The sequence below is a fragment of the Strix aluco genome, chromosome Z (assembly GCF_031877795.1).
Source record: "Strix aluco isolate bStrAlu1 chromosome Z, bStrAlu1.hap1, whole genome shotgun sequence".
NCBI classification, from domain to species: domain Eukaryota; kingdom Metazoa; phylum Chordata; class Aves; order Strigiformes; family Strigidae; genus Strix; species Strix aluco.
The window spans coordinates 23,887,574-23,898,865 of record NC_133971.1 but is presented as its reverse complement, the minus strand read 5'-3'; the positions used below and the strand labels follow the sequence as shown (position 1 = coordinate 23,898,865).

Sequence of the window (11,292 nt, the reverse complement as noted above, 5' to 3'; positions counted from 1 at the left end):
CAGAGGCAAAGCTAAGCAAGAAGTGATTTTGACATGCTATCACAAGACAAGGAGGCTGGGCACCAGTAAGAGAAATGGGACCAGGAGGTAGAAACACTTTAGAAAGCTGCTTTGAAAAGCAGCCTGCAGCAAGTAATACATCCCAGAGCTGGAAATGGGATGGAGGTGGAGGATGTCTGGGAGAGGAGATGGGGGTGCCAGCAGAGAGGTAAAATGCCGGCTGGGTGGCACACAAAAGGGCAGCACAGGGGAAGCAGGGTGACCTCCAGACCTCTTTCCTCCAGGATGATGGTTTCCCTGTCTTGTAAACATGCAGTTATTAAACCAAAATTCTATGCTGCAAAATGCACTTCTGCTCCTCACAGCAGGACAGCAGCAGGATGCCAGAATCAGCCCCTGCCCAGCCCTCCAGCTGGCACAGTGGCAGTTCCTCTGCCGGGGCAGCCCTGTGCTCACCCTTGTAGTAGAACCCCATGGGACTGGACTGGAGGCAGTGGGGAGCTTCTTTGCCATTTATGAGAAAACAAAGCAGATGGGAGATCATACAAAAAAAAAAAAAAAAGAAAAAAAAAGTAAGGAGGTTGCATGCAAACCCAAAGCCACACTTGAAATCAAGGCTATCCTCACGATACTGGCTCAGGCCTCCCCTCCCTTCCCTACCTGGCTGCCTCCCTATTTATAACACACCTGGGGTCTTCCGTCAGACTGTTTGTAAGGACGGCTTTGTCACTTTCCAGTGTCTTATGTCAATGCAGTGCTTTAATGTGCAATGCACGTGCAGGGTGGATGGACGCCTTCCCTCTCCCTCCCCACACCTATGCTCTTCACCACTGTTTGCAAAGGTCGCCCTGCAGCAGCAGCCTTTTGCAACATGTCATGTTATACCTCCATTCACAAGTGGCTGTGCCGTTCCCCCACGGTGTATGCCCTCCCTCCTCCTGCTGGCCCTGTCCTTTCCCTTAGCCAAAGTGCTTTAACTCAGGGCTGCAACCGCCTGCCTGCCTGCCTGCCTGCCTGCCGCAGCTCCCGCTCACGGCGCCATGTGCCACCGTCCTTCCCTCCCCGCTGTGCTGCTCGCTAAGGACATGCTGTGGCACAGCTGTCTGATCCTCTGCTGCAGTCATGCAGGTTTGGATTACTGTGCACGCTACTGATGTCGAGCTCCTGTCGTGACCCAGCGCCCCATAGGAGGAGCAAATGAGCTGAGACGTCAACGCAAAAATTATAGCCATGCGAGCGATCCCTGCACTCAGCTGCTCGGAGAGTGCATACATGGCTTGTGTGACAGCAACAGCACACAGAAGCAGCAATGAAATGCAGTTAGCAATACAGCTGGGAGACAGGCAGCGAGGCAGGCACTGGTCCAGTGACTAAAATGATCCTACCGTGAGCCAGCCTGCAGTGCCTCCAAAAGTGGCTGACTACTACACAGGATCTCGGCTTTCTTTGCAATTACTCCAGTTCCCCCTGGGTGACTGCAGTGTGTGCTCTGTTTTGGTTTTGTTTGCCTTTGTATTTTTTGGTTTGGTGGTTTTTTGTTTTTTGTTTTTGTTTTTGTTTTTTCTTTTTTCGCCACCCGTCTCCCTCTCTCTCCTCCCGTGTCCTTCTTTCCAGGATGGCGGAAGCAGAGTTGCACAAGGAAAGGCTCCAAGCCATAGCAGTAAGTCAGTCTCATTTTACTTGCTCTTTTGTCCATAGCTGCGGGTTGTGGAGGGAAGGGGGGATTCCGGCACCGTGGCTGGGAAGCACTCAGAGAGCCTGGCTTTCACGAAGTTGTGCGTGGAGTTCCCCGTTCGGGAAATGAGTGGTTAAAGTCTGCTTTGCAGGATTTGGCGGAGAAAGAGGGCTCTGAGGAAGAGCGTTGAGCTGACACGTGCAGAAAGAAAAATGTGAATGCACAGTGGCACGCTTAAAAGATTGATGATGAAGAAGAAAAGAAGGAATAAGTGGGGAGGAGGGGAGATTGCAGGAGAAAATCAGTACTCTGCTGAAAAGATATTTTCTCACAGTGGGAGCTTTAGCTTAGCTGATTAAGAAGTTAAACAAAATGATCTGCTGCAGGGTGGCTTTTACTGCAGAAAATAATTGTGATATTACTAATTTTTAAGACAATCCAATACAAACACTGCATTATCAAAATCATGTAATTATTTGATCTACTAGTTAAACTGTCACCTCAGCTCCATAGCTGAGCACATGCTTTCAGACAAATTCCCTGCTGAGCTGCATCCTGACAGGCGTAAAGTCTAGACAGGATTTTGCCCCATTTTAGTTAAAACTTTTCTTTTCACATTTAGTACCATAATTTGGAGTGAGCCATGGGCTTCAGCTGGTGCAGACCTCAGAGGAACATGGGCAGTGACACCTCATGAGGATTGGGCCTGGCTGTTTAAAAACCATCATCATCCCGGCACACAGAAATTGCCAGCTCATCTTCCACACGGCACAGGCACTGTGTCAAAATGCCAGTGTTTCTGTGGGCACTGCCAGTCTGCCAGCCCCACACAGCCTGCCCTTGTTTGAGTGACACCCAGCTCTTCTTCTTCCCCAGGGCTGAAGTGTTGATGCAGCTGTGTGGGTCCCAGTCGGGTGGCACAGTCTGTGCCGGGGACCACACACCTGGAGGTTTGAAGGGTCTGACAGAAGACGGCAGAGCCCGCATGGGTTTTACGTTCCCTTCCCTGGTTCCCCCAGTGATCAACAGATGCTATATTTTACTGTAGCCAGCAGAGATTACAGATTTCCTTTGTAGTAAGAGGAATGGCTGCTGCTGCTGCTGCTGCTGCTGCTGCTGCTGTTGCTGCTGCTGCTGCTGCTGTTGCTGTTCCAAGCAGTTTTCTTTAAGTCCACTATTCCACTAATAGGACCACAGAGATTTAAAATAACCAGATGTAAAACAAATAGATTGGGGTTTTTTTCTTTAAAAAATCTTTCCTGAAAAAGAGCAAATGGTATCATTTGATTGATATGGGGGGAGTGATACTATAACTGTTTAATTTTCAGGCAGCAGAAAGTAGATGCATATTTTTAAGATGGTTCACAGTTTTCTGTCATCATAGGCACTGCCAAATCTCCAAATGGAAGAACTGGGAACATTCCCCTGGAGGCAACCCTCGCCACTGCCTCTGGTTTGGGACTCCTGTACGGCAGAGCCATACTGCAGAACTGCTCCACACATTGCTGCTCTGCATAGCTCTAAAAAACTTCCATCTCTACATTAAAAACATTATTTACATTATTGCTGCTTCTTTTGACCACTATATAACAGAAAACCAAGCAGCACCCATTTCCACTCCACATGATGTTCTTAAACCTTTCACCAAAGTAAATCAGATACTCTGCTTCTTGGTGCTTTGCATTTCAGACCAATGAGGCCATCATGGAAATAAAATGATCACCTGGTGTATTGCAGCTTTTTACAGTAGATTTATGCTGGTATGAGAGAAGGCCTTCAGAATCAGGATCTTCATTTTCTATATATATATTTTCTTTTTGGTTTCTATTTCTAGCCACAAATAAAACATAGTATAGCAATGTAGGCAGTGAATTAGCTTGAAAGAATTTTACTTCAGCATCAGAAATATTCAGCCTTCTTTTAAGCTTGAATGTGGTCCATGAACTGACTTGTTTGCTTACCGACTCTGCACAGCAAAAGGTTTTCCATATAAGCTTGTTAGACAACTTTTCTTCTGTGATTGGGCTGCTGCAAATGTTTGTCAGAATGTAGAGAAGTTGATTTCTAGTGTAAGCTTTGCTCCATCAGGATGAGTGACATGGCACAAGTTAGGGAATTCTACCATCAGTTGGCTAAAATAAGGTCAGTCCTCAAAAGTTGCATGGCCTTTCTTAGAAGAAGAAAAAGGTAGCATTTCGGTTCATCTTGGTGTTCCCTCTATTTTAACAAGGTGCAACATCTCACTCAGATGAGCAGAAGCTTACACTAGCACTCTTCAATCAAGATGGTTGGATGCTAGGCATATAGGAAGAAATCCATTTACCACTGGGACTTCTACACATGGTTGTCTGTAGTTTGTGCTTGCTTCAGAGTCACCACGGCAAATGAGCTTGCCAGGAAGACAGGCAGAGTAAATTTTAAGTGTGCATCACTGAATATTTAAGGAAAATAAAATCCAAACATGTAAATATGAGTATTTTCACCAGAAGGCTGACGCCTTTTGAAAAGTTTGATTTTGTACTTTGTTACTGTGACTAATCACAGTTCTAATATATGCCTGTCTGGTGCAAAGTGTCATGGGAAGAGGAAAAAGGGATCTAACTGTTAGGACATTAATCTAGACCTTGGTGAATATGAGCCAGCCACTTGTTTTGCCAGCAGCAAATACTGAGTCTCCCTCTGCATTCATTTTCCATCTGTAAACTGTGAATAATGGACTTTGCCCATGCTTCAGAGCTGTTAGGGATGCATGCAAGTTTGAGGAGAACTTGGATGCTATGGTTTACCAGGGCATGAAACAGCTAAGTAAGTCTTTAAAAAATAGAATGTGTGATTCTAAAAGAAAAGCAGGTTTAAGTGTATATGTTTTTAATATCATTATACATGCTTAAGCTGTGATTTTTAGACCTTTCTGATTCTGAAGTTCCTAAAATTCATAAACTGACTATAACAAGACTCAGACCATTGTGGTAGTCTGGTTTAAGAAGTGGGGACATGTGAGGCAGCTACTAAAAGTGGAACTCACTTTTCTGTACTTGGGAGGAAAACATAAACTCTGTGTCCTGGGGAGGTCCTATGATGGCCAGGAGTGATTGGTTTCCTGATTGTTCCTTGAGAAGAACTCAAATCAGATCTCCCCAGTTGGGTATCATGTGTGCCACAGACAGATATTGGTAAATCTTTCTGTCATGCCACACCACTCTTAACATCTGTTTGTGCCTGACCCTAAATCACCATAGCACCAATCTGCTGCTCTACTGCCGACGGAGCCAAGCGGTGCCAGCTCAGAACACTGCAGGAAGATGCCTTGCAGAAGGCAAGCAAGAGGTTAAAAGAGGGGGCTGGACGCTGTCTTCTCTCAGAGCTTGTTCCTATAACATATTCAGTGCTTGCATCTGCTCTTTTCCTGAAGGGGGGGCAGTGGGTAAAATTTTGGGTGAAAAAGGAAGTATTTTTGTGGCTTTAAAAAATATGCCTGCTGCGAGTTGCTCAGAAGTTTGGAATGCAAACAGTCCTGGACGATGCAGGCTCCGTGGCCAGGGGACAGGTGAGCTGAGTTAATTTATCACATTTTGGATAAATAAACTGTGTGGCTCCACAATTTCTTATACGTCCCTCTTCTCTGTGACTGCAGAGATCACCACCAGATAGTGATCTAAACATAGACAAACATTTGCAAAATGTAAATATTTTCCGTCGCTTAGCTAGCACTCATAAAGCCGGGAAGCGGAGGTGTTGAGTATGTATCGGTGCATCTGGGGTACAAATGCACATATGATGCAGTGAATATGCGTTACCCATATATCAGGTGAATTAAAGGCAATCATTGAGGGACAGAACTGAGGAGAAATTGTCCACTAGAGCAACAACCAACACAGGAGCTGGAGAAGGTTTTCAGGTTTAAGGAGAGGTCCAGCCTGCAGATGCAAGTGGGAAGCTACTAAAATGTACTGATTTCTTAGCAAGTAAAAGCAACAGTAACAATGGTTACAGCTTACCATGCCCAGCTCTAAGAACCAGTAGCTCAGTGAAGCAATAAAGAAAGGTAATTACTGACATTCAAGTAACCATGTCAAAGATACCTCCTGTCAAACAAGACCATTCTTGCCTTTTCAATGAGACTACGAGTTTGTTGAACTGGATCTAACATCACCTAAATGTCATTAGGTGTTTGACATAGTATGGCAGGACACTGTTGTTTAAAAATAGCCCCCTTCTGTATCAGTGGGGCCTGCCTTAGGTGGATTAAGGACTGACTAACAGACAGGTCACAAAAAGTTGCTGTTAGTGAGGGAGACTGATGAACAGAGCCTTGTTCCTGGAGAGCAAAGACAGGGGAGAGTTTATAGGAAGCAGCTTTTCAAGGCTTTAAGGTGTTCTCTATTGGTACTTTGATGTAAATGAAAAATCAAAATTGATAGTATGCAACTAATATAAACCATGGTGGAGGAGGAGTAATTACAATGACAAAAAGCAGTCCTGCAGAGCAAGTTGGATTATTTGGTAAATGGAGTCCTCCATTTAAAGTCCTTCACACATTCATACAGCTCGTGTTAATGAGGCCAATACAGAGTCCAAATATAAGGGAGTACAGGGCCAGCACCACAGAAGAGGAGACTGCAGTCTGAGCAGTGCTGCCTTTTGCAAGGGACTAGAACTAGTGTGGGAGATAATTCAGCAGGGATGAGGAGGGGATCCTTGTCCTGCAAAGGATATTAGTTTCACACCAGTTAAACCTATACCAGGTGATGTTTTAGAGTCCTCCCACAGGGCAGGCAGGTCCATATATGTTTACATATAGCGTTGCACTAATTGTTTGACAGGTCTTTGAGAATAGTAATACAATTATCTTTTGGAAGGATAGTACTGGTATAGTTTCAGTATCGCAATTGTTGGTAACCTAGGCATTCTACGTTTCTGGGTTGGACACTCAGCAACTGCAGTGAGCATCATGTGGTGTCCATAAATTTCTGAAAATTTATTGACAGAAAAGCCAGTATCTCTCTTTTTTTTTTTTTTTCCCCCCCCATTTGCCTATTGTCTATTACCCCCTAAAATTAAAACTCATGAGTAGTAGATCTCATGCCCAAGGTCATTTTCCTGTAACACTTCTTCACAATTTTTGTGAATCCTTCCAGAGAACATTGTTGATAAAAATTACAATCTCTGGTGTTGGGGGTTACATAGAAAGAAAATTCATTTCATCAACAGTTTACTGTTGCTTTGATGACTTTATACACTAGTTTCCTATGCCTTCTTTTAGGAAGTAATGTTTTTGTCCTTAAAGGTAAGCACATGATCGAATCTGTCTGAATTCAATTGTTTTCAGACCTAAAGCCTACAGAAAAAAAGGACAGCAAGATATGGAAAGAATTAACCCGCTGGGACTTTTCTGCTTGGAAAATAGGTGAATGAGAAGAATCTGCAGAAGTCTATAAGGTCATGAGTGTTATGGAGAGAGAAGATAACACCTTTTGGCACAAGAATTAGTAGGTGTCTAAGGAGAGTAGCAATTGTGGATAAAACAAACCCAAAGAGATGTTCTTCCTACAATGAATTATTAAGCTGTTGAGCTCCTTTTTCCAGGATGTGGTGAATGCTCAGAGTGCACCCAGTCTGGAGGAGAACCCAGGCATTCTTATGAAAGTGGAATCCATGAAGGACTTTCTCATTAGATAGAAGTAATTTTTGAGGTACAAGTTACTAGAGTGTGACAGAGAAGTTTTACATGTATTTGCCATGCTCCTGAAGTCTTCTGCTTTAGGCACTATCCTAGAATGGAGCATGGGCTGAATGGTCTGAGAAAGTACAACCATCCTGTGTACTCAAACACATTCCTGGAGTAACCATGTCTTTAAGTGTTTTCATGAGTTTCAGCACTAAAGAAAGCCCCTCTTGCAATTAATTTTGAAGCTTATTTGAATATTGCTGCTACATAGTTTAATCCAATGTTTCCATTCCCATTTTCCTCTCATTATCCTATTTGCAATTGTATTTAAGGCTCCGATTAATCAGAACCATTCCTCTGCCATCTTGTTCCTCATCAGTCCTAACATCCATATGCCTGAAATAGAAAATCTTCCTGTAGCTGTAGCTATCTTCCTTTTATATTCTGAGCTGAAAAAACTTGAGAGCTAGTGAAACCTTAACAGATTTCCAGAGTGCTCTATGGTGAGAAACACCTGGTGGGGTTAGGAAGAGTCTGTATCCTGCTGCAAATGTTTCCAGGAGTGGGTTTAGTATCTGTAAACTAGGGATTATCACAAACTAAATCTAAATGAGATCTATATTTGGAGCACGATATGAACCTGTGAGGTTCCTGTGAATCTAAGTGGAAATCAGCCGTGGGAGAGGAAGTGTTATGTTTGCATTTGCTGTAAAGGATGAAGAGAGGTTTCGCTGCACACAAATCTGCAGTTCTACCCTGGGCTGCAGCAATATCATGAGTCAGCTTCATGGCAGACCATGCACAGAGAAACCTGTGCGAGCACAGTTGTATCTTGTCTTGACTTCTGGAGCATATAAAACACTGGGAGTTAAAGCACGGTGTAAGAAATGTTATGGCCTTTGCCCATTCTAAACCAAAAGCCAAAGGAGAATGCCTATAATGTCTGGAAACTAGAATTACTGTCTCAGGTTTTATCTGTATTTTAGCTTTAGGAATGTTTACATGACAGCAAGAAAAGCGGAAATATGATGAAAAAATATTGCTGTCAAGGTATCAGTGAAAACTAGGAACAAATAGAAACCAGAAACCAACTTACTCTTGAGAAATTTCTAGACAGTCTCCAGACTTACCCAAACTCAACTGTTTAAATTTAGAATTGTTTCCACAGCACATTCCTCGCCCTTAACACATCACCAACATCTCTTGAGCACAGACAAGGAGCTGAGATACTGGATTTCATTTTGTGCCTTTCAAATTAAGTTTTGCAAAAGAAGTTGAAAATTGGTGAAAATTTTTTGTGATTTTGTTGCTGTTGTTAAGTCTCTGGTAAAATAGTTGTGAAAGGTTTAGATTTTCGGAAACTATTGAACAGCTGTAGTCTGGAGTGTAACTTTAAGGACAGACGCCACACACTGCGGTAGCAGTGGCGTAGATGTTCATGTGAAGTCAGAAGAGAGACTTTGGGATTTACATGCTGTGCTAAGAGTGATGGATAGCTGGGATGGGGGGCGGGGGGGGGGGGGGCTGGAAGGGGGCGCTCAGTCTTTCCTTGAGCACTCTTGCTCTTCCACGTATATAAGTCCTTAACTGCTTTACAAATACTGTTTTATTCTCATACAGAATGAAGTGTATTCTTTCCTCAGCTGAATCCTTGCAAAGCACAGTCACCAGCAAGATGGTTGGTCTGCAGCATGTATTGGAAAGGCACTGGACTGTGCATGTGCAGTAAATTATGAGGACTCACAGCAGTAATACTTAGCTTCTGAGCCTCTTTGTGAGTGGGTCCCGAGGAACTTTGCAAAGATTTCAGTGTATTTGTTTATTGATGGGGGAAATGAAGCTCGAGCAAGGGTTTTGTTTGCCTGTTTCGCCAGCAAAACCAACAGAGCCTTGAATTCAATCCATTCTTCCTTATTTAGGCAGGATGGCATTGAAATGTGATCTTAAACCTTGCCCTCTCTCGAGTGGCACATGAGCACGTGCTGATTCTGCATGTGCTGAGGCACTGTTTGGGTTGAGGGTGCCTTTCAGGAGCTGGAGTCGGGAGCTCAGGGATGCTACACCTGCCCTGGTTCTAATTTGCCTAGCATAGAAAAGCCTTTTCTGTTGCAAGTTCTGATCTGAGAAAGCCAAATGCTTGCAAGGGTTAACATCACCCGACAAGTCCAGTGGCAGTGAAATGGGTATGGCCTTTTGGCAGTTGCACACCAGACCTGTGTAGCTCTTGACACACAGATGCTTTTTGTTACTTAGCTGACTTGCAGTGAGGTTAGGCGCTGGAGGCGTGTAAAGCTTTCTTCCTCTTCGCCAGTAAAAACAAACGTTCTCTGTGCAGAAAAAAAGGCCAACAACCACTGCAGTTTGGGGAGCTCTTTTTGGAAGGAGACAGACCTGCTCTTATCTGTGAGTTGCTGCCCTTTCTAGACGACGCAGAGCTCAGGTTGTTGATTTAGGCGGTGCTCTGATTATTTTAATTTGAGCTGCCAGCATCATTTGTCAGGTTCCACAGACAACAGTTAGCAGGGTGGGGCTCAGCCCCTCTGCAGTGCCTAATAATAGCAGTTACTGACAATCAGCTGCAGATTTGGACCAGCAGAGGTGTGCTCAGGTTTTTAAAAATACCTTCCCTGAAAGTAAGCCCTCAGTTTACCAACAGAGGGCTAAATAAAAGGTGCTTTCCAGCCTTTTGGGGGGACACGTCATTGTCAGCTCCTCTGCTTCAGCCATGTTCTTTTGCCATGCTGAGTTATAAGCAGCACTGCAGCAGAAGGAAGTAACCTGGGCAGGTAATGGCTAAGGAGTCCCTATTAAGAGATTGAAAACTGCGGACAGAAATTAGAAGCCAGTATGCCATGTAATTTATTGCTAGAAGAGGAAGAGTTGAGCAGCCCATAATGCTTGGTGCAGAGAGTCACACAGCTGCAGCCTCTTTATGGCAGCAGCAGGAGTGAGTGCAGAGCTGAGATTACTTGGGAGCGGATAACGAAGCGAAATGCAAGTGTCTAGCTATTAACCAGCTGAGTGCTGCATGCTGCAGTACCAGCATCAGACTGACTGGTCTTCCCCAGTGGGCTTCCCAGATGGGAAGGGGTTGGAGTACACACACATGCACACACACACTTGTTAACCTTTCATGGAACAGGTCCGCTGCACCATGTGTCAGGTCCTTGGAAAAACTCCCACTGACATCCATGGGTTTTAAAGGATCTGTAGTCATCCAACTGTTTCCCGTTTGGAGCATAAAGCAAGCATTTGGCATCCAAGGTGTCACTAAATTTACAATAACTGCAGCACAGGGAACTGGATTGTCTCATACACTGGCTTTGGTACAAAAGCACTATCTTGGATGTGTTGGCAAGTTCTGGCAGCTCTGTGCAGATAGTATAGTGTTTGGGAGTTAATCCCTTATCTATTTTGAATTCCTACCTACATTGACATAAAAAGTAAGGGTCAGTTGTTAATCATTTATTTGTTCTTAATAAATACAAGCATATGCAAGCACTCGCTGCACTTTAGAGAAGTAGGCTCCAGCAGAAGGCTGATTCATTTTCTGGCATTTTAAGCTGCATCTTTAAGACCACTCCTTGTGGCAGGAAAAACTGCTGAATTAGGAATGTACATAAACTCATCCCAGCATCCTGGTGAATTTAGTAAATTGTTCTGGTTAAGGAATTATCTTCTAACCAGACAGGAAAAAAAAAAAATCTTCAGATTTTAAAAAATGAAATCAAGAACAGTCTAAACACAACATCTTTAAGACCTGTGTCTCTGTATCAGTTAGACCTGAGAAATATCAGTTCCTTGTGCTAAGTTCACACTTGTTATTGCCGAAGTTTCAAAAGTTCAAAATTTAGACTGAAATCCGTATAGGAGACCTGAAACTGCTCTGTGAAATAGAGGCCTGTTCATACTTTTGATGCTTTTCATTATCAGCTTCCTGATCTCCGGA

The 11,292-nt window shown here is 43.8% G+C and overlaps 1 protein-coding gene across 6 annotated transcripts in view; it reads left to right on the top strand.

Moving 5' to 3' along the window:
• The first annotated feature begins 1,217 nt into the window (after positions 1-1,217).
• The window catches only part of PALM2AKAP2 (PALM2 and AKAP2 fusion), a 270,772-nt gene continuing 260,697 nt past the window's right edge, over positions 1,218-11,292 (top strand). For 4 of the 6 annotated variants that reach the window (XM_074811963.1, XM_074811962.1, XM_074811961.1 and 1 more), the window contains exon 1: positions 1,219-1,660. In XM_074811963.1, the coding sequence (XP_074668064.1) occupies positions 1,616-1,660 (45 nt within the window). In that variant the 5' untranslated portion in view covers positions 1,219-1,615. Of the gene's footprint in view, positions 1,661-11,292 lie in introns of all 6 variants that reach the window. The other 2 variants (XM_074811959.1, XM_074811957.1) reach the window with 1 other exon arrangement.